The sequence below is a fragment of the Mchenga conophoros genome, linkage group LG11, assembly GCF_057382185.1.
Source record: "Mchenga conophoros isolate Kocher_MC1m ecotype Shallow Benthic linkage group LG11, M_conophoros_male_GT1.1, whole genome shotgun sequence".
Taxonomy (NCBI): Eukaryota; Metazoa; Chordata; class Actinopteri; order Cichliformes; family Cichlidae; genus Mchenga; species Mchenga conophoros.
Genome location: NC_140536.1, coordinates 22134053 through 22157665, shown reverse-complemented (window position 1 = coordinate 22157665; position 23613 = coordinate 22134053). Strand labels below are relative to the sequence as shown.

General features: G+C 39.7%; 2 protein-coding genes across 2 annotated transcripts; one reads left to right on the top strand and one right to left on the bottom strand.

The window, feature by feature from the left end:
• The first annotated feature begins 1985 nt into the window (after positions 1 to 1985).
• Positions 1986 to 12273, top strand: LOC146564031 (uncharacterized). The gene is made up of 8 exons (XM_085291476.1): positions 1986 to 2138; positions 2390 to 2490; positions 2606 to 2690; positions 2886 to 3070; positions 3143 to 3233; positions 3336 to 3471; positions 3799 to 4038; positions 5113 to 12273. The coding sequence occupies exons 2-8, from the start codon at positions 2422 to 2424 to the stop codon at positions 5168 to 5170; spliced, it is 864 nt and encodes a 287-aa protein (XP_085147602.1). The 5' UTR covers positions 1986 to 2138; positions 2390 to 2421; the 3' UTR covers positions 5171 to 12273.
• On the bottom strand, positions 7921 to 19656 carry zc3h12aa (zinc finger CCCH-type containing 12Aa). The gene is made up of 6 exons (XM_085291473.1): positions 19304 to 19656; positions 17909 to 18342; positions 17310 to 17449; positions 13998 to 14232; positions 12508 to 12614; positions 7921 to 10906 (listed from the first exon to the last, which is right to left on the bottom strand). Exons 2-6 carry the CDS (start codon positions 18280 to 18282, stop codon positions 9864 to 9866), a joined length of 1899 nt encoding a protein of 632 aa, XP_085147599.1. The 5' UTR covers positions 18283 to 18342; positions 19304 to 19656; the 3' UTR covers positions 7921 to 9863.
• Between the last annotated feature and the right edge of the window lie 3957 nt (positions 19657 to 23613).

The window sequence follows — 23613 nt, the reverse complement described above, 5'->3', positions numbered from 1 at the left end:
GTGTCACGTATCATGCAGCGCTATCATGTGCATGTGTATGTGTTAGTGCTGTGATAAACTGATGACCATGCTGTAAGGTGCTTTTGGGATAGCCTCTGGCACCCACCAAAACCATTAACCACATAAATGGTTGCATATAAGCAACATGTGTTTGCCAGTCCTTTCTAATAACTATTTGAATTGGACGGCCACATATTTTGCTAGTTTTATGCTGCAGCCTTTATTAATTTTTGTGAAAGAAAAAATAATCTGAAGGCTGGTTTGGGTAAAATGGGAAATCCTTTAAGGTTCATACTGTTAAAATTATGAGCCTAAAATACAATTTACTTTTGTAGTTTCTTGGCCGCATTACTGTGGATTCTGTTCTGTCTTCATAAATTTGCTGAATATTTACCTCTATGTTGGTATGAACCTACAGATACTTGTAAAGGAACAAAAACCTTGTGCGTCACATAGGATGTATTTTTCAAACATCAGAGCTTATCAAGTCCAAATCTGACACCCAAAAGATATGAACACAGAATCAATCTTCCCTGGGAATTTTCTCTTTTTTTCTCTACCTCTTGCAAAATGCCGCCTCAAGTTTCAGGGCAAACTAATTAGTCTGATACACAGCTGGTGAGTCACTGTAGATGTTGCTAGGAGAATAACTAAGCACTTGCGTTGCCACTCCCTAGCAGTTTTCATGTCTCTGTGCACAGTCTGATCATTTATAATAGATGTGACTAAAAATATTATGTTTTATAGAAACTTTAAAAAAAAAGAAAAGAGGAACACTTTGAAAACACATCAGATCTCCAGCATACCAGAGATCCAGCATATCCAATATGCTGGATCTCTGGTATGGCCTGGGTAATGTGTTTGAAATGAAAGAATGACACATTGTTTGATGGAAATTAAATTAACAGCCTACAGATGGTTGAATTCAAAGAAACCCCCAAAATATAATAGAAAAAGTAATGTGGCAGGCAAGTCCATTTTGCTGAAATTTGATTACAGCAACTCAAAATGGTACTCAATAGTTTGTATGGTCCCCACATACTTGTGTGTGTGTTTGCCTGACAACACTGGGGCATGGTCCTAACAAGACAACAGATGGTGTCCTGGGAATGGCTTCCCAGGTCTGGACCAGGACTGCACTGAGCTCCTAAACAATGTGAAGTGCAACCTGGTGGTCGGATAGATGCACCGAACTATAGATGGACCTTGCACCAGTGTATGGTCTAACAATAGATCCATTAATATCGTCCCAATACCTAATGTCAGACAGGGCGTTGTTGACCAGCCTGTCTGTGCCTCCCTCCATGGATATGCCAGCCCAGAACATTACTGATCCACCAAAAACACATCATGCTGAACCATGTTACAGAAGGTCGGGTGCTCAGGCTACATTCATTAAGTCTGTTTCTGATTGTTTGGTCAGAGACATTAACAGGAGGTCATTTTGTAGGGCTCTCGTAGTGCTCATCTTGTTCATCCTTGCACCTGATGGGTTAACGTTCTTCTACAGCCTTGTTTCTCCTAGTTTCTCCTACGTTACTGCCTGTCTCCTGGAATCTCCTGCATGTTCTTGAGACTGTGCTGGGAGACATAGAAAACCTTCTGGCAATCGCACGTATCGATGTGCCATCCTGGAGCATTTGGACTACCTGTGCCACCTCTGTAGGGTCCAGGTATCACCTCATGCTACCAGCAGTGACACTGATCTTGGCCAAATGCAGAGTGAAAACACAGTAAGAAAGGAGATTTTTGTATCAATATTAAGGATGACCTCTCCAGTTTGACAACAGACAGACTAAACAGATGGGTGATGATACTGAATCCTTCTTCCTCCAACAGATGTAACAGTTGCACTAAATGTAGAGGCTTATTCACATTGTTTATCAGACTCAGTAAACCATATGTAGCAGCTTGGATACAACCAGATAGTGTAACTGCACGACTAAGAAGATTAGACTAGATTTACCTCCCGGGCGGTCGTCAGCAGCGCTCACACAGAGCTGGCACATAGCAACAGGTCAGTGAGCCCTGTGTGGCACATTAGCCTTCACCATAGACTGGGACAGAGGCCCTTTTAGCAGAGATGGAAGCTACCATTTCCCTATGACTTCTAGCCTTCAGTTAAGCTTCTGCAAAAGGTCAGTGTCCTGCTCGAAGTCATAAGCTTTCAACCACATTTTAATTTCAATGTGGTTTTTGAGTGTGTTTATGTGTTACGAGGGCATAGCCTGGTAGCATTGACCTACAGATGGTACAACCCATTTTTTTCTTAGAAAACCTACAACTAGCCTTGAGTTTTCTGTAACCAAATCCACTCTTTTGTAAAGATATAATCTTTCAGCTGTAGTACTTACTGTACTAAAGAAAAACAATTCCTTTGTCTGCTCAGGATAGCACAATGTGAGAGGACGGTGCTTTAACATGACAGTCCTATGGGCTGTGTTTACGTGGGCAGTCAAAGGGATACTCTGCACCTGCAGGTTCCTTTGGGTGAGTGTATGCTCATTATATTCACATCTGGGTAATCTGCTTACATCACAGTTTAATGAAGGCTCTTGTAAGTGGTGATTATAAAAAATTTAATCAGTGTTGATCTGCATTGCAGATATGTCCATACAATGCTATCAGATTCTTACCAAGGGAAAACCCCATTACAGAGGGCAAAAGCCATGAGTTGAAACAAGTTGTGGGTAAGAAACTCATAAAATCAAAGAGTGATCACCAGCACATTTAAAATATCTTAAAAATATTTAGTCAACTGTTAAACACTCAATTTCACAGTTTATTTTCTTAAAGCCTCTCTTCCTCCTTATGTAATCCTACTTCACATCCCCTTTGCTAATGTGCAGATTTAGATGATTACCTTATTTGATGTTATTTGTCAGGTGCCGAAAATAACAGGATTGCCGCCATACCAGGTAGCCCTGACCGTACATTTGCCCTCCAGAAGAGACTGACCAAAACTGAAAAAGAGGTGCTATCACTGAAGACCAGGATTGCTTGTGAGAGAGCATCATGGGAAAGGAGGTTTACAGAGCTGAAGAGAAAACAGGAAGAGCTGCATAATCAGGTGTGTTTGTGTGTGAAGTTGTGTGTGGGTGGCTGAGGTTCTGTAATTATACCTTTGCCTCCTTTCCCTCAGCTGGAGTCTGGAGTGTTGGTGAAAGTGGGCAGTTACAGTGACCAGGGAGAGTCAGGAGTGGACAATGGAGAAGCATTTGAAGAGTATTCAGGTAAATGGCAGTAACACAATTATGGCAATAACAGAACAAATTTTCATATGCGCATCCTTTTGTATTTAGCCATGATATCAGCTGCTAATGTCTCACGTGCAGGCGGCCTCCATCAGCGCAGAAGGTCTGACATGTCATCAAGAAGTGATAGTTATGAATGCAGTTTGTCAGGCAGCCAGTTATCTTCATCCTCAGCACAGAGTTCAAGACCTTCCTCCTCCTCAACTTCAGCCTCGAGGTATTGCTTTCAAAGAAACGGTTTGGCAGAGAGTTGGATAAAAAAATATTCTTATATCTATGCTCAGAAGTTTAACTGCAAACAGTGGAAACAGCAGGGACCATTTCAGAGTCATGTGAGGTCCTGTGTCCTATTGAAAATGTATTATGTAAAAAATCGTTCGGCAACAGTTATAATCTTCCCTCTTAAGAAATGCACAGGGTGTATATTCAAAATATAGTTCCAAAAGCAAATTTATTCATTACATGGAATATATTTTAGGATCATAATTCCTGATTTATCGATGTGTGTAATTTTCTTTCACTAAGAGAAGTTTTCTTTCTGCAGTGTGAGATCATGGAGGAAATCTCAAGGGCCACATCGAGTTTTTGTTCCTCACTCCCCGATGGACTTACAGCTAGGCCATCGGGTCAGGATCATGCTGCCATCTGGGAGGATCAGCACAGGAATAGTTCGTTTCCTCGGTCACCTGCAGGGGGAGGTAGATCTCCACCTTGGAGTTGAGCTGCAAACTCCTGATTCAGGGCTATGTGATGGGAGCCACCTGGGACACAGCTATTTTGAATGGTAACCAATGTCATTTTCCTACCAGCCGTACTCAAGCAACATGTATATGTTTTTGCTCTAAGGTTGTGCACCTTGACATTTAGTAATGTACTGCGATTTGGATGTGTGCACTAAGTAATGCTTTTTACAATAATCTCAGTATCTATTTAAATTCAAATGCTTCTAAACCTTTACATTTGTTTTGAAGTGTATTTACCTTAAGCACCATTCTTTCACACAATTACACAATGTATTAATACATTAACTTTGATGGATTTGATATTCCATAATTCAATATTTCACCATCTCAAGGGTTTACATTAAATGATATGAAAGCAGAAGAAAATCTCTGAATACATAACATGTTGAACCTTGAAGCAACACCAAGAGACTACATATGCATCTTTCAAGTGCCACAGCTTACCTGAGAAATGTGGCTGACCATGTCACTGACCACGCTGTACCCATCGTCTGATGGTTGCTTCCAGCTCAGATCATCTCAAACTGGTTTACCGAACCTGAAGATGAGTTCACTATAGTCAAATGTTCTCCACAGTCACCAGATCTCAATCTAATAGACCATGTTTTGGATGTGGTGAAATGGAAAACTTGCATCATGGATGTGCAGCTGACACATATGCAGCAACTATCTGTGAATATGGACCAAAATGTCTGAAGAATATTTCTTACAGCTTATTAACTTCATATCATGAAGAAGTAAGGCATTCCCGAAGGCAAAAGAAGGTCCAACATAAAACTGCAAGGTGTGCCTAATGAAGTGGCTGTTGGGTATTTTTTTAGGACTGTGCTGCACTGTGCTGCACATGCAGCTGTCAGGTCATCTTAGCTGTCTTTAAAGGCATGAGGTGCAACCTTGTAATGTGAACTCACTTTCCTACAATGACAAACTTGACTGACTGCATTTGGAAATGTTACTTAAATGTAGTATTTTTTTACGAGACTGCAAAAGAACAAAACAACAATAACAAACACACGACCTCCGCGACATCTAAAATATTAAAATTATAAATATAAGTGTGATTTTCTAACGTATAGTCTGTTTGAATAGTAACTTAATCTCCTTTTTTCCCCCAGCAAACCTGGATACGGGGCTTTTGTACCTTTCCACAAACTACTAATGGCATGGGAGTAACAAAAATACATACATCTTACCAAGCTCGCCATCGACTAGAGCAGCGGTCCCCAACCCCTGGGCCACGGTCCGTGAGTCGTTTGGTACCGGGCCGCGAGAGTTGAGGCTCGGGTGTGAAATGTATGGTTTTCAGGGTTTTTATCGGTTTTTAGCGTTATTTTGTTATCGTTTTTATCGTTAATTCTGTTTTCCTGGGTCTTTTCATGTGTGTTATGAATAAATCTTCTTTTTTTCGGTACCGGTACTACGGTAGTTTTATTTTGTTGTATTTATCCGCGACACTTTAAAGGCCGGTCCGTGAAAATATTGTCGGGCATAAACCGGTCCGTGGCGCAAAAAAAGGTTGGGGACCGTTGGACTAGAGGACCAGGTGAATACAGAACAGCATCATCAATCTGACACTGCAGCATAATGGTACATTTACACATGCATCTTGCTTGTGAATCGATATCAATTTCCTATTCACAATAAAAACATCAGTTCAACAAACAGTGCTGTATGAAGGTTAATGTGTTACCAAGTAACTGATGATTGTTTGATGAACTAGTTTAAGTCTGCTAAAAAGTATTCGTTTCTCTAATGCTAAGAGAAATGCTGAATATCAAGTGCACGGTCAAGTTTGTCTAAAAGCCTTCAGGTATGAGATTATTACTTGAAGCATGACAAAGGAAGAGGCCATCATATTACACACCTGTGAAACACAACCTGTACTCAAGCTTTTATGTTCCTTGTCTTAACTGACAAAGTGACTCCATGTCGCAGAGAAATTGTCAAAAAAAAAAAATCTTGATAAGCGAACAGCTATGTTTAAACAAAGGCTTTGAAGCCCAAGGTTGTTTGAGTATGCTAACCGAATTCCCTGTTTACACATCATGGTAAATGGCCTGTATTTGTATAGCGCTTTACTTAGTCCCTATGGACCCCAAAGCGCTTTACACTACATTTAGTGATCCATATGTTCACACACTGGTGATGGCAAGCTACATTGTAGTCACAGCTGCCCTGGGGTGCACTGAAAGAGGCGAGGCTGCCGGACACTGGCACCACCGGGCCCTCTGACCACCACCAGTAGGCAACGGGTGAAGTGTCTTGCCCAAGGACACGGGGATTGAGACTGTCGGAGCCGGGGCTCGAACCGACAACCTTCCGATTACAAGACTGCCAACTCTTGAGCCTCGAATGCCCCCACATCATGTAAAACATGGGACACATGTGTGCGAACATTGCACAAGTTATAGAAGTAAAGTTATATAAAGTAAATATTTACATTCATTCAACCGTAACACCCCACTCTAGCTGGTAATGGTAACTGTGTTTCTTGATTAAACAAATATTATTGTTGCACCTCCTGGATAGTTGGCATAGTTTAGATTTTTGAATTATCAAAAAAAAAAAGAAAAGAATCAAAAGCCAAGAAACAGAAGTGGTCCATCGAGTCTCAAAACAACATTAGATAACAAAGAATTGACATGTTGGGTAATATCTGCAACTCTGTGAACTTTAAAAATAACAAGGACATTTCTCAGGGATATAGTCATAGAGTTAGGGTGTGAGAAAGGTTGGTGTATTTGCACAAAACGGTTACATATGGAGGTTTTGGAAGGCTAGCAGCTCTGTGAGGCTACATGTGAGCTACTGACCCTGCACACAATGATTATAATACCAATAACCACAGCGATTAGCATGTTAACAGTTATAATTTTCAATGTGCATTAGCATAATGATGATTCCCTTTATTTTAACATAAATCTAGTGTTCATGCTGCTTTAAAACAGCAGCATTTTGTTTAATTAATTAGTTCACAATTACCTTATTAGCGTGTAAAACTAGTTAAGGTGAGCGCTACATTGGAGAAACCAATAAGCTCCATATAGACTTTGAAGTTAAGCTAAACGATCTGTCCCTGCAACCTGGACAATATAGAGACAAATGGAAAAGTTGACTCTTAATATAAAAACAACTCTCACCTTGTACCACCATCAGTACGGATATGAGGCCTTTTCCCAGTGAGACTAATTACATCTGCAGGGACTGGTGATGCATGAAGTGCAAGATCTTAGTTATCTACTTTCTTTCCTATTATTATACACAAGTGTGATTGCATTTAACATTTGTTTTTAAATATAAGTTAGTTTTAAATCATGTCTGCATCGTTCAAGTGGCAAAAAAGGTATTTAGCATGCTCTCTCTCTCTCTCTCTCTCACACACACACACACACACACACTTACCTTTCCCTCAGTCACTGGGGGAAAAAAACAGTTTCTCGTCCAGGCTTGCAACACGAGCTGCGCTGTTTCTTGTGAAACTGAGTAGGACAGTTTGGCAGCAATTCTATCTGTGAGGCAATCAGGATCACTGTTGTTTGGTCTCTGATTAACATCAGAGGGATATTTACAAGTGAATTAAATAAACCCGAAGAACTAGTTTGGGATTAATCCACTAACCCCATACCAGCTGTTTATTTTCTTTTGCAAATCCATTTCGTGAACGCCGTTGAGCTGTAGCGTATCCTGTCTTTCATTGGGTGTAAAGTGGTAGCTGTGGACAGCAAAGACAGCCAATCACACTTACATTCACACCAATAGCCAATTTAGAATCACCAATTAAACCAACATGCATGTCTTTGGACTGTGGGAGGAAGCCAGAGAGAGCCCACACAGGTATGGGGAAACATGAAACTGGATTTAAACCACTGGCTGGCTCTCCACGCAACAGTGCTAATCCCCGTCCATTTGTGTTGTAATAGACTTCACACATATTATTATTACAATAGACTTTAATAGGTAGTGACAATGCATTTCCTAAATATTCTTACAATGAGTTCTAACACTAAACATTTGAAGTTAATGATCCAATATAAGAATAGAGAATACAAATCATTTATGAGAACTAAATTCCATAACTGTCATTTTTATACGTTATACTGTAGTCTCTCCTACACACACTAATCGGGACATTTATTCAGAGAATGATTCATGAAGCTGATTCAGGTTTACAGAACAAATGATGATGACACATCAGCAAGTTCCTTTTGCTTGGGTCAAAGCCTTTTTTTAAGTTCAGTTTAAATTTCCTAGCAAGATCAGCATTTACACTGTATGGCAAAAACATGCAATGTTAGCTTATCTTTGTGGACTACATGACTTTTCTATTTACTTATGAAGCTCACAGAGCAAGGACACCAAAGGTATTTCAGAAGTGGGGAACTAAAAGCAACAGAGTCGCTCTTTGGAGAGGCGTATGCCGTAAATCAAACTACTGACTTTACACATGCCCTCTGTGACGTAACCTACTACAGGTTTTCTCATGCCAGATCTTATCAGGACAGAAACAAAATGCTGACAGGTAAGAACACTTCAAAATTATTGATATATCAGATGAAATACTCTTGAAAGTTTAAAGTTTGAGCTGGTTAATAAAGGAGAAACAAAATTCCCGACCAATAAAAACAATTTAAAAATGCAGCAGGACATCATCAGTTGCCTTTTCTAATGCAAAAACTCAAAAGTCACAATAGAAAAAATTCAGATAACGAATTCAACAATTAACTTTATTTTGGAAACCTCAGACAGAGGTGTAAAGAGGATGACTCAATGCCTCTTTAGATCAAAGACTACCTTAAGCCTGCACATTTAAGATGTAATTTCCGAAATGCTGAAGGTTGGATAGATGCAAACATTTATTAAACATACGAGCAATGACAGAGACAGCATGCAGGAGTTCTATTTAGCTGTCTTTTTGTGGTGTTGTCTTTACAGTGAAGTAGATGAGCAGGATGTAGCTCTGAGGGTAACATGTTACCCTTACATGTAAAAGCTCTCTGGCCTGAGATGGAGAGGAGACATAAAGCCAATCTCACAGGGTAAATGCACTCCTAGTACTGGTTACATCAGGAAGGTCAAACATGCAGATCTATCTACTGTGGTGATAAGAAAGCAGCTGAAAATACCTTCTGTGTAACTTGTGTGACAAGTTACCATTGCATGAGCGTTTGGTGTCCTCATTTTCTCCGTCCTCACTTGTCATGTTTGTTTAAAAAACAAAAACAAGATAGCAACAGCAAAAATGCTCTCAAAAAGGGGACTTCCCAAACCAGTTGGTTATGTCATGGTGGCTGTATCCATAGTTCATAAAGGTTTTTATAGCTCACTTACATAATTAGCGTTTCATTTTTCTTTTATTGTGGTATCTCAGCTACTTTGCTTTCAATAATATTTGGAAGCCTGGGTACTTTTCTGGACTGACTGCCAGTGTTTTTTAGTATACTGCAACTGTCCCTTGAAAGGATAATACTTGTCTGCAGGCTGTTTCTGAAAAACTAAGATTAAAAGTAGCACATAGTACAGCAACAGGTTATTTCATGAGAACTTAAAACTAATTAACTTTGAAGCAATATGCATAAACAAATATGCATAAATGTAACCGTTTTCCATCTAGAGGCACTTTTTATCCAAAACATGGATGACAAAGACATATGACTCCAGTGTCATAAAAAAAATATATATAACCTATAACAGATTAACTAAATCATTCATAAATAAAACGTTTCATTTTTACAGTATAATAGCACATTGCACAGAATTAGTTTTTAAATGACTCAGCTATAGTCACTATGCGACCTTCTGAAAAGGTGATAAGGATGCTATATTGAGGTCAAGGCAAGTAGTAATGACAGGTCTGAAAGAAGAATAATCAGAAAAGATCTCTTTGGGCTTTCAGCTTCAGTATCTCTGCAGCTAGTTTCTCAGCATTCATCAGATTTGGAAACATTTCCATGACAGTATCCACCAGATGTGGGTTGAAGATAGTTTTGAGCTTGTTGCGGAGTTCTAACCTTTGTGAGTCAAATGCAGCAGAAGATGGTTGTTGTCCCCTTGAATAGTACTGATGACTGTTGCTAGAGCAGCAAGAATTGTGGTAGTGTGAAGAACGAGTTGAAGAAGGGAGGCTATTTGGTCTGCTGGCTTGTGGTAACCCCTGAAAGGGATCTGACCAGTAATGTTGCTGAACATGGGTGCCTCCACTGTACTGGAAATGGCTGGGGAGGCTGCGCTGGTGGGAAGCAGTGGGTGTGAGGGCATTTGGGTGATAGGCGCTGTATTGGGGTTGTGCCTGAGAGTCCATGTTTCCATGAAATTGCTGGTGAACTGTCGAGGGCATTGCATGAGAACAGCACTTGCAAGGCTGATTGATGTTATTTTTCTCTAAATGTACGGGAGAATTTGTGGCTCCAGGAGGAGCACTCTGATACTGCAGCCTGAGCATCTTTGAGTTGTGGAGGGAATGCGAAATATCAGAGTACTGACTCTCAAATGAGCCAAGGCCTGAATCCAGGTACTCTTGAGACATGTTGGCATAGTAATGATTTGACATCAAGTGCAACCCAGGCCACTCTTTCTGACACTGGGTTCCTGTTACAGAACACGGCATGTGATTTGGATTGTGTCTAGGATCCTCCCAGTACAGCAGCTTGTTTTCACTAACGTGATAAGGTGGTGAGGAAGTCTGCTGATCTCTTTTGAGCTCTTTGTTGGAGTCTCGAGGATGAAAATAGGCATTTTGAGCAAGTGCGGGATCAGACTGAAGCTGTCTGGGTGACAAACTGGCATTTCTCTCTTCTTTTACAGTAGAAATCTGGGCTTTCTCTCTCAGTTCATCAGCTAAAGACAGATAGGGTTGGTTTACCCGCTCAGGATGGTAGAACTTACACTTTATGCCATACGTGCACTTTTTTTCTGTGATGGAGAAAAATAAGACACATAAGCAAAAATAGGGCTGCTCGATTATGGCAAAAATGATAATCACGATTATTTTCACTGAAATTGAGATCTCGATTATTTGACGATATTTATTTAACCCTTTAAGACCTACCACAGAACCAAGTCCGCCAGAGCTTATATTATTTTTTTATATGCTGTAGTGCCATTTTTGGGAGCATTTCAAGTTGCTATACATCAATACAACTGTTATAGCCCATATTTAATAATATGTATGCATTAAGTCCATAGTAATTACATTAATTGCAAAAAAGTGCAATAAACTACAAAAAAATTGAAAATCGTTTTTGTTTTTTTTACATATATATTTCTACTTGGGGAAATTTAAGAGGCTTATCCCTCAAAACTTTAAATACAAAAAAGTTGCAAAAAAATAGTTTACAACAACAGGAAATTTATTTTGAGTTTCTTCATAGTTTTATTTTGGAGATACAGCAATTTTTATATACTGCAGGAAAAACAAAAAACAATCCTATGATGCAAATTTGCAAAGAAAACAGCATGTGCATCAAAATAAACTATTTCCAGCAGTGCAATTCGAGTTCTAAGCATCCCAGAAACTATTCAGAAAAGTCAAACATGACTTATAAAAGCACCAGTATAGGCTTTTAAGGCCTACAAGTAAAAAACTACATTTTCCACGAAAATGACGTCACTTCCGGTTTCGGACAGGAAATGGCGAACATGCGACAGTTCGCGCTGACGTCTGTTTCACTGTGGGAAGTGTTACGAACAGCTGATCGGATCGGCAAAGAGTGTTTCTGGAATATTATGTTTTTGTTCCTGCAAGCGCTTTTTATGCAATTTTTGCAAAGCTTTATGTGGAAGGAAACCGGGACCGAGGACAAGCTGATGGCATAAGATGTAAGTACAACTCCTCCGGTTTCATATGCAAAACAAATTATTGCGCTAGCTTATGCGGCTCCAGTTCTACAGGGATTTAAAGGGTTAACAATAACAATGTATTGAATAATGACTTTAAAAAATAATATAAAATAGTGTGCAAATACTGATAACAGTGCAAATGTTTGCAATATAAAAAAATAAATGAAAAATGTAAACATCTATGTTTAGTGAACTTTGTAGTGTTGCTCTGTGGTGCAGCTATGACACCATAGCAAAGTTTACACACTATGTCTACTTGATCCACGTCTGACTCCACGAACCCATAATGTTTCCACACCACTGAAGTTTTTTTTTTTTTTTTACCTCTCTTTTCAACCAACGGCAGTCACTCTCCTCTCCAAATAACTTCTGCTTAGCTTTCCGAGCTTCCTTCGGGTCCTCTTAATTGTTGTGATGCGTGTTCGAAATGCAGAGAGGTGCGCTCGATTTGCCACACGGAGCAGCGCGAGAGTAAAGCACGAGGGAGGGGCTAATAATCGGCTCAGTCGTTTTTAATGATCGTTGAAAGCCCAGATCGTAATCGTGATTAAAATTCGATTAATTGAGCAGCCCTAAGCAAAAAGATTTTTTGTTGATGAGATCTAATGTGGACAGCACATTCTCTGCTGCAGAAGAGGGTAACACTTCCTGATCGATATGCTAATCGTACCTACCGTATGGACAGAGTTGTCTCATTTGCTCCGTAGGACGAGGCTTTTTCCGAAGGAAATTGTCAAGGCTGGGGCCGTGGCGACCCAAAGGGTCATCTGGGGGCATGAACCTGTAGAAAAATACAAAAATTGTAGAGTTCTTCATCCACTTGTAGGGGAGACCGGGGATAGTTGTAACATTTTTGACATTTCTGTCTGTAAATTGGAGTTCTTTTAAGGTAGTGGATTCAAAATGTAATGCAAAGTATTTACATGTCTCTGCTATTAAATAGTGCAGCTATTTTCTCTGCAGCACAATTACCCATTGCATGGTATGGTCTCAAACACAAAGAGTGAAATGTTACAATTAACCCCATAGTCTGGGTTAGTTGTAACATATCCTGGGGTGAAATGTAACACAATGAAATAAGGGTACTGACAAAACATTAACATGTAATCTTTGTTTATTCAACACATGAATGCAGTTAGAGCCATTTATGTAGCTGTGTGTGTGTGTGACAGAATGCAGAAATCTAACTTTTGAACATATTCCAACCCCCCAAAAAGACAAATTCTGGAATTTTCTGCAACTGAATATTTCATTAATTTTGGTTGGTCTTCCTTGAGTTTGGCCTCATTGGCTCAGTGGGCATTATAACCTACAACTCTTGCACCAATTTTGAACATAACAATGAAGCTGAAAAATTGTAGTTGTGCACCAGCATCGCAATTCCATTACTTTTTATCATGGCTTACCTTGGTGTGGTTTGCAAAGTGCTTCAGAAAGATGAGGAAATCTGTTTCTTGCACCCATCCTGATTTATTTCCACTACCAATACTTCCTACTGGTCCATCTCTGACACAGTGGTCTGCATAATGTATGTGTGGGAACACAAACAGTGGAGGAATTGTGTTGCCAATGGCATTAACCACATATACAAATGTGACCAGTGAATCTCTCTCTGCTGATGTCGTTGCCCCAACTTGTTTAATATAAGTTAAAGTAATAGTGTGGTAAGTTGTAACATCTGCATTATTGTTACAACTGACCCAGACTCCTATAGCCATGAACTAGCTAACATTACAGCCAACGGCTAAAACATTAGCACTAAAGACCTACACAGAATATATCCCCATAGACATACAAATAACATAATTTAAGTTTGATGAGTTTAACTGCAAAGCAGATAATGCTATTAGAAATTGAAATAAAGTAGAAAAACTTACTTTTTGGCATACAAATTACTTTTTTTCATGTTAAATTGTCTGTGTTTGACAAAATGTGCTGATTTTTCACATGTGATAGCAGAACTGAATTGGGCGTGCACAGGATGAGTCACATCATTTGAAACTTAGCCCTGATTGGAGAAATTGGAAGTGTTACAACTGACCCACGTTACAACTATCCCCGGTCTCCCCACAACTCTGCTGTAAGCTGCAAATTCTTTTTCTGGAAAATTCACCACGAAGGAAAATGTGGTATTTCACAGGCACATACAGAAGAACAGGCTTACTTGTCATTCACAAAGGAGTACATGAGCAGCCTCTCTTCAATGCATTTCTTCCACTCAGGTCTTTCTGCTTGGAGGTCTCGGTAGGTGTCATTGGATACGATTATTCCATCGGACTCATACGCCAATTTGATAATAAAGCGGTCATCATAGCAAACCACTCGCTTGCCCCCAACACGGCGTGATGGAGTAAAGACAACGATTTTCCTTTTTTCAAGCTCCAGCAGAATGTGTTGATCTGAAAGTGCAACCAGTAATCAGTTACAGATCCAGAGTTGACAATTTACGCTGTATTAAATGATTTCGTGTATTCAACTGTACTGTGACACATTAAAAAGATGTGGATTTATTGAAAGATGCATGCCAAACCACAAGGTGAAAACAAAGTTTGTACAATTTTAACAAGGTTGAAAGTTAATATTTGCCTTTATTCTTTGAAAGAGCTTCAACTCTCTCAGGCAAGCTTTCTTGTCATTTCTTTATGTAGTCTTCAGGAATAGTTCTCCAGGCTTTTTAAAAGCTGCCAACATCCAGTAAGCTCTTTATTGGATGTTGGCAGCCTTTTGTTCCCTTCTCTGTGAAGAGCATCCCACACTCCTTCCATAATGCTGATTTCAGTGCCTTGAGACAATTGTTGTTGTAATTTGGCACTATATAAATAAAACTAAAATTGAATTGAATTTCTAGGCCTAGGGAGGTCATTCTATTTTTTTCTTTTCTATCCAGGTATTTCTTTGCAAACTTGGTAATGTGTTATGAATCACTGTCGTGCTGAAACATGAAGCTGCTGCCAATCAGACACCTCTGGGATGCTATTGCATGGTTGATCAAGATTCTGACAGCACTTTTCTATGTTCATACTTCCACAAAGCACTGGATGAAATGCAGGCCAAAGCCATGACAGAGCCTGCACCATGTTTTACAGATGGCTGCAGACATGTACTGTTGTACCTTTCTCCTGATCTCTTCTGAACAGAACCAAAAATTCTAACAAGATTCATCACTCCATAAGACCTGTTGCCACTGATTTTCAGTCCAGGTATTGTGTATTTTGGCATACCTCAGCCTTTTCTCCCCGTTTCATTTCCTTACGAATGGTTTTTGACAGCCACCATTTCATTGAAACCATTTCTGACGAGGCTTCAGTGAACAGTAGATGCATCTCTCTGGGCCTGTGTCAGATCTGGATTTTTTCCTATTTCTTAAAGACACGACTTTCAGATATACTTTGCGTGCTTTAGCAGAAAATTTCTAGAGTAAAACTTTGAAAAACCTTCATAAACCTTGGAGAATGATTGCTCAAGACCACAAATTTTTTGGAATTAGAACATAAGGAAATGAGGGGTAGCTTAAGATTACTCTAGATCATGCTATGTGCAAGCTGAGTGAATAAATGCACGACAAAGACACACACACACACACACACACACACACACACACACACACACACACACACACACACACACACACACACACACACACACACTGATAGTGCTTCAAAACAAGTTAAGGGTAAGTGAAATGAACCTTGAACTCTGTGTGATGAACAAAAGATAGAAAACCTTATGTGATAGAAAAGCACTTTTCTAACTTCTGTCAAAACTTAACAACTTACTGTAAGTAGATACCAGTAGTTATCTACAACATCAAGTACGGTAGGTGTGGAAAAAAAAACAACACACAAAAACAAAAACAAAAAAAATCCCCATCTCTACTTCCCGATGGGACTTTCCCACGAGTAACTACATGGTGATTTTTACTTCCTTGTTCAAAGATTGAAAAAAAGAACCTTTGGATTGCTCCACCCAGGCTGCACAGCTATTAATTCTTGAGAGCAACAAGAGGCTTATGCTCCAGGATGTGCCATCCTTTTTATTTAGTTGTTGTGCTGCAGGTGGTAATATTTACACAAAGATACACTGACATTATATTCATCTGGGCTTTATAAATACACGGACATAAGTGAATCAGTTGGGATAAATTTAGAACTCTATTATACACGACTGTCTGTGATTACAATATTGTAACCACCCAAAAACAGTCAGAGTGACTCATTTAAGTGTATTTCCACTTTTTCTTGCCATGGCCTGGTATGGAAATATTTTATGCTGGCCAACTAAATAATACCCTGTTTCACAACCTTAACTTTTTTTGCATAGATGTATTAAGTTTTTCTGTAATATCTCCTGGCTCATGTGGGAATTATTCATGAATACAGAATTATGTGATAGAATTTCTAAGTTTTTCATTTCTTGCTTAAAAAAAAATCACCTCTAAAACTCACTGTATAATACAGTATTTGTTTCTGTATTAACAAAGAAAAAAGCGTGAGTGGGGGAAGAAAAAAAATATCATCTTAGCACGACTTGTACGCAAAAACTAGAATAAATGGCAACCTCTCTGTTACAATAGTTGTGTGGGCTTATTTCATTTGTTTCAGTTCCTTATCAGTAAGAATTTGTTACCTTCTGAGTAAAACAATCAGGCTACCATTTAAGAACATCTTTAGTGATTTATATCCATTTTAGCTACTTTTTGTTCTAAATCTATGGGTAAACATTCTGATTACAGTGTGGTTACGGCAGGATATGCCCTGCAGATATTATCTCATTGTACAGAAACTGAAACTTTAAGAGGCTAACATAGTCGGCACTTTAACAGAAGTGATCAGCTTATGTTGTAACCATTGCATGTGCCACACACTGAGCCCGGAGGGGAATTTTTTGTATCTTTTGTCTTATCTGACAGTTCAGAAGGTGTGGTTCTCAGTCTCCTGGATTCACTGGTCTTGCCTGCTGCCAGGAGACTAAAATATAAACTTTTAGTCTTCTCTAACATTAAACTAACCAATAATGAGAAAATTAGCAGATGGTAGAACCAGACTGACTGCTAAAAGCAGTCAACGAATTTTCAATTCTAAGAATTTCTTTCATTGACAGCTTACAATGGACGCCTTTTTACACATACAAAACCTGTTCTTTATTGGCCTGGACTCAAAGAGAACACAAGCACATCAAAATATTTTGTCAGCAATGCACACATCACATTTGTTTTTTCCCCTCCAGCAATTAGTGAGTCTTAAGGGTCTAATTCCATCTTTATGGTCGTGCTAACATCCAGCATGAAAATAATATCAGATTCATTTCTGTTTGAATCAAACCTTATTTGTCATTCACACCCCGTGTGAAAACTGCTTTTTGTGTCACCAGTATTAACCTCATTTAACTTCGCCTCACAGGGATGTTAGGCTGAAATTTGTCCCGTCTACTTGATGAGAAACATCTGTCTGCTTTGCTTTATTTCTGCCATCCTCACCTGTCAGGGGAGCATCAGCTCTGGGCAGCTCTTTGCGCCAGCTGGGAACGAACACAGTAATGCTAGTATGACCTCTGTCAAGGAAGAAGTTCACCGCCAGCTGAATCCCTTGGCATGAGAATACTTCCTTGTTGCCATGACTGTGAAAAAAAAAAGAAGCATAAGAGATAACATGGGTTCAGTTAATCTGACCGAAAATAATCTAATCTAATTCATAGTCAAAAGGAGGCTTAACAAATTACACTGATCTGAGTAAACACCACGTCTTCAAATGCTGCTTAAAAGGAATCTTCCCTCTGGCTATTACCCAGTCCTAAAGTCACATATTGCACATAATTTCTGGTAAAAGGTGGAGATTCTGAGTAGAGGATCTAGAATTTGCATAATGTCTCAGCGGTCCATGCTAAAACATGCACGGGCAGTGCAGTCAACACCTCCTTTAAAAAGTCAAGTCACACGACATAGTAGGAAAATAGAGAGTTAAATAAGACTTTGAAAAATAACTGTCCTTATTCAGAAAGTGTTCATAGCAGCTGTGACATTCATGGATTATGATTTAATCTGATAATCTACAGAGCAGGAAGTATCATCAGGATTACCTCATGGCAACATTGCTGCCGTCAATAACAACAGGCCTCAATTCTTCGTCCGGTTTGTTTTGGTCCCACAGCTGCGTTGTGTTTTTGCAGGACCCAAGACCCCAACTGGGAGGCTGCAGGGAGTCGTTTTGGCGTGTGCTCCTCTCGTCACTGTCAGAGCTGGAAATGCAAGGTACACTGCTGGTTCTGTTCCTAACGAGCTCTCCTAGCACCGCATTAGTGTCTGTGCTTAAGCCCTGTTTCCTCAAAGCAGCCATGACCTCTGATGGGGTGTAACCCAACTTCCTGAAGAAGTCCACTCTGAGCTGGAACTCCTCACTGTCTGCTTCCAGAGAGTCTGAAACTGAGCTCAGGCTGGGAAGAGCCTCGTCCATCCTGAAGCATCTGAGCCTCTTTTTTTCAGGAGCATAGAAGGTGAATTACATCAACTTGGCCTGGGTGAAAAAAAATATGATATTCCATTAGTTACTAAAGGAGTTGTAGCTCATATAGTCTGAAATTTTACAAAGAGTAAAATAAAACATGATAATACACATTTCAGTGGCCATTACATACCTCAATATTCTGTAATTTGTTTTATGTATGCTTCAACAAAATTCAGCCTTACATATTTGAAGTTTGTAAAAACTCTGGTGTCCCAACAAGATTTTTAGCCCTGAACTGACACCTCAAAACCAATTCCACCAACTTCGCCTTGTGAGATTAAGTAATCGTTAAAGATTTATACAGGCTACTAAAGTAGTGGAGTATGGTGATTAATGGATTAAACATTTAGACAAGTTCAACTGAATTAATCTTCTTCAACCTGTCATTTCTTAAGGATAACGCCAATATTTTGGCACACCCTGCTGCTTTAATTGAAAATGCGCTTCCTTCCTCTCTTCTCGTAGTCTTTTGAACTATAGTGTAAAAAAAGAAACAAAGAAACAAGACATATCTGACGCCCAATGGACAGTCTCCAGCTGCATATAGCAAATTACGGTGACAGCTTCCAGATTAAGCACTTTAAGCAAGTAATATTACTTTTATTTTTAATATCTTCTTGATAGACGTGTCAAGTTAGTTCTTACAGGCTGTAAGAGGCCTGTTGCAACATATCCTACTGTAAAGTTAGATCGCTTACTCATTTTCTTTTTACGCAAGTCAGCAGATCAGAAAGTAGTCCTGCCCTGCTCTGTGTAACGTAGGCTACTCTTCGATAGCCCATGTTACACACAAATAAACAAACAAGGCAGAAAAGTGTACCTCTACCTGTACTGTATACGCCGACTTTACCTGGCACAGGTAAGAGCTCAGTTAGCCGTGCTACTAACGGGACATTTCCCCCGCTAAGCCCGATCGACAGATCACATTACAGTCAACAAATCTCACGGCAGAGGCGAGCCGTCGTCTTACCTGCTCGGTTTCCTTCTGTTCTATTTAACAGCAGAGGCCACTTAAAGTTCGAGTTAATGTTTGGAAGCACTCTTAACTTTGACGCTGTTCCTACTTCATACAGTAGCACCGCCCTCTTGGAAATGATTTCTTCTCCTCTTCCTCCAGGCGCATGCATGCACAGCCATGAAAACATTTGAATATAAGAGAGATACGATAAGGTGTGCCTGTTTCCGCTGGCTGTCACTCACTCACTGTAGTATTCAAGTTTTTTTTTCTTTTTTCCATTTGTCAGCAGCAAGAAGAAAGAAAGTCTGAAATATCACAAAGAGTATCAAATAGCTCACGTTTCTAGTTGCTGTGTCCCGTTTAGGCAATGCGCAATAAGCCCGACCTCACAGCACTCTTACTGTATATCGTCTAAAAATAGAGCTTATTTGTTTTTCCAGTCAGTCTAGAGCCAAAATCGGAAAATGACACCAAACCAAAGTCAGTACGATTATATGTTATGAAACTGTGATTACAGGTAAAACTGATCTATGAAATATTTTGTCTCCACATTTTAGTTAATTTCCTTTTTTTCTGAGTATTTTACGTTTATATGGTTATTCACTTTATTCAATATATGCGTGTGTATTTTTAATAGTTTAATATTGTACAGAAGCAATGTCTCGCCATAGTTTTTTTTTTTTTAAATTACAAAACAGAAATATATTGTCATGATCCATATATACGTTTTTTAACGGTTGTAGGCAATGGGATGATTGTTGATAGGACAAATTAAATAAATAGGACACGGCGCCCCCTCGTGGTCCCGGAATAGTATTGGGAGTCAAGATTAAATACTCTATATTATCATTATGCAAGCATGACGAAATTACAGTTGAACATGTGGAAAAAAAGCAATCGACCCTAAACGTAATGTGCTCAAATCACTGATTTTTTTTCTTCACACTAGAGGATTTTCCAGAATGAATGTTCAGTTTAAGGTCATGCCAGAGCATCTCAGTCAGATATAACCCCTAAATTTGACTAGATCACTCCAAAACCTACATTTTGTTTTTTGAGCTATTTAGAGGTGGACTCTGTGTGTTTTGGCTCATTATCCTTCAAAACCCAAACCCAGGACATTTTCCTTCAGCAGTTTCTAGTAGGCAGAGTTCATGGTTCCATCAATTACAGCAAGTCATTCAGGTCCTGAAGCAGAAAAGCAGCCTACCACTACTACTATATTTGACTATTGCCATGATGCTCTGTTCATGAAATGCTGTGTTAGTTACCAGACGTAACAGGACTCAAGCCTTCCAAAAAATGCAACTTTTTTTTTGTTGCCTATCCCATTTGGTTCTTTAGCCATCAGAATTATTGTCTGAAGGCCACGAAAGATGCCCAACGGATTTACTTTACCAAGTGGATCATCATGGCCTTGCCATATTGGTCCATTTGATTGACCTTTATTATTGTTATGTATTTATTTTATTTTATTTTCAATTGTTACAGATTGGACAGACATGACTGGGGGATAGGAAAGGGAGATAGAAAGAAAGAAAGAAAGAAAGTAAGAAAGAAAAACAGAGGGGAAGAGGGACAGTAAGAAAAGGCACTTAAAAAATCACCTGGATCACCCGTTGAGAGAAGAAAAAACAGAAGAGAAAAGAAGCAAAAAAGAGAGCAACATAATAAACACAACACAATCGCAATAATCTAGCTAACAGTAAATAACAGTAGATACTAAATATTGAATGTTATTGCGCAGCACGCAAGATCGATAGCGCACAATGTCCTTTGCAGCCAAGAAAGGTGTAGTTTGTGTCTGTGAACACCCGTGTGTACACCTGTGAGCATGAGCACGCTTGTATTCAAAAGGTTTCTCCATGTAACAATCTGCTAGAGGATGTGGGGAGCCATAGCCCCGTTCCCCAGGGCACAGGCATGGAGGAGATCCAGGCCCCAGACATCCAGAGGCCCCAGAGTGTGAGAGCCCAAGAAGGACCATCGGAGGGGCAACTGGGCCACCCTCCTGGGAGGAGCTGAGGAGAGCCCCAGACGACGGGTCACCCAGCAGCCACGGAGCAGAAGCCAGAGGGGGCTGCAGTGATGTGCCCGCGGACATACTCTAACTCCCAGGTCCAGGCACCACCTGGACCTGAGGAGAAACCAGACCCAGGAGATGCCACCCTTTTCCCTGGGCTGAAGACAAGCAGACTGCCCCCGGCCTCGCAGTAGCAGGGACGCCCCGCATCCCAGACCCCAATTGGAAGGCCATGATGAGACAAAAGTTCAACCTTTGTCTCATCAATCTACAAAATATTTTCCCAAAAGTCATGGGGATCATCAAGATGTTTTGGAGGGTTTTTTTTTGGCAAATGTGAAACTATTTTTTGCTCAGTCTCCTTCTCAGTGTGGCCTGAAGTTTATTAGATGTTGTTCTGGCTCTGTGAGCTCCTGGATGAGTCTTAAATTACTCTTGGAGTAATTTTGGTATACTGGTAACTCCTGGGAAGTGACCAGCATACGCACGTGGAGCTTCACTACTGTCCCAAGTTTTCTCCATTTGTGGATAACGACTCTCATCATGGTTTTATGGGGTCCAAAGCCTTTGTATGGCTTTGTAACCCTTTCCAGACTGATAAATGTCACTGACTTTATTCCTCTGTTCTTTCTGAGTTTCTTTATATGATGTCATGACTTGTTGCATGCAGACATCTTTTAGTTTAATTCACTGTGTCAGACAGATTCTGTTTAAGCGATTTCTTGATTCAGCAGGTCTAGCAGTGTGGTCAATGAAACTGAAACAAAATCAGGAAGGGGGCAAATACTTATTCACAGAACTCTTTATATGCACGCACACATATCTACATACATATGCTTATTCATATATGCACACATATGTCTATGAATACTTCTGTGTTTTTGACATATGTAAACGTGTAGACTTGAACAGTAGAATGTTACACTTTACATTAGTTATTTACAGGTTATTAAATGCACTATTAAAAAGCAAATTAATAAAATACTAGATTGTATAAATTATATAATTTGAATAGTGTAAACATGCAGAATTGAACACAAGAAGATAATAAAAAGTATCCTGAAAAAGCTTGTCCCTAACTGAGCTATGAAACTTTTAGCATCTAGTTGTGTACACGCAAATGATAAATATGAATAACACAAGCAATGAAATAAAAATATAACGTGTTTATGAAAGGAAGGGAAAGCAACTAACAGTCAAATAATTCTACTCGGTCTTTGGGCAGTGCAGCAAAAACAAATCTACAACTTTTTGTTTTACACAGTAATTTGGCCACTAGATGTCACCGTTGCTTCACAGTTTCCGCTGTGCAGGCTCTGCTCTCAAAGGAGAGGTTATGGAAAACGTTGGTCTGCAGGTGGTAGAGGTTTCAGTGGACTGATGGTTAAGTTGTGCAGTTTGTGTGTGTGTGTGCCTGTTTGTAAACTAGCTTTTGTGTAGAGGTTTAATGGCATGGTCGAGTTGGGATCATACCACGTGGAGCTTGTTAATGGCATACACAGAGTTGAGTTCCAGAGAGTGGAGAAAGTAATCAGGGCCAGTTGCCAGACGGCAGCCTCTTCTGAGGGACCACACCACTGGTCCCAGGTGTCTGTAAGGCCTGATATTACTGCAGGGCAATGAGCTGCAACCAGCAACTATAAGTTTGGGGATACACACGTACAGAAACACACACACACACACACACACACACACACACACACACACACACACACACACACACACACACACACACACACACACAGAGAGAGATAATTACGCTGACTTTAATTCTTTTTCACACAGACACACCATAACCTTATTTACAGGTACATCTACTTTAACACTGGGCATCTGCTTTTTGTCACCAACAGTCCCCACGATGTGACTGAGTACACACACATGCTTATTCAGAGATATAGCAAAAGCACATAAATTTACACTTTCTTACAAGAGGATTATCTCTGATTTTATTTGTGGGAGAGATTCCAGAGGCATAAGCAAGAAACATCTGTTGTATGACACTTGGCAAGAAGCAAAGTTATACAGTGTTTTACTGACTCCAAGCTGTAAAAGCAACATTACGGGTACAGTAGTTCCTCGTTGAGTGCATTGTTTTGTAATTTATGGCTAGGCTACAATGGAAGACATTGTTGGCATTCAGAAAACTATTGTTCAGTAAATGCAAATCTTGAACCTTGCTGAGAATCCAAGTGCTCAAGAATGGATGAGCTTAGTGCTCGGTTGTTGTGAACATCAAACGCTTATTTCCTTAACATCTTGGGGGAGGCATTGCCCTGCTCAAAGGCATATCTTTTTC

Bases quoted from the DNA above. Each gene is read 5' to 3' on its own strand.
- LOC146564031 (XM_085291476.1), top strand. From the start codon at position 2,422: ATGACAGTCCTATGGGCTGTGTTTACGTGGGCAGTCAAAGGGATACTC. The intron at 2,491-2,605 runs GTGAGTGTATGC...TCTGCATTGCAG, and splicing joins GCACCTGCAGGTTCCTTTGG to ATATGTCCATACAATGCTAT. The intron at 3,071-3,142 runs GTGTGTTTGTGT...CCTTTCCCTCAG, and splicing joins AGGAAGAGCTGCATAATCAG to CTGGAGTCTGGAGTGTTGGT.
- zc3h12aa (XM_085291473.1), bottom strand. From the start codon at position 18,282: ATGGACGAGGCTCTTCCCAGCCTGAGCTCAGTTTCAGACTCTCTGGAA. The intron at 14,233-17,309 runs GTGAGGATGGCA...TTGCACTTTCAG, and splicing joins AGCTGATGCTCCCCTGACAG to ATCAACACATTCTGCTGGAG. The intron at 10,907-12,507 runs GTAGGTACGATT...TCTCCATCACAG, and splicing joins GAGACAACTCTGTCCATACG to AAAAAAAGTGCACGTATGGC.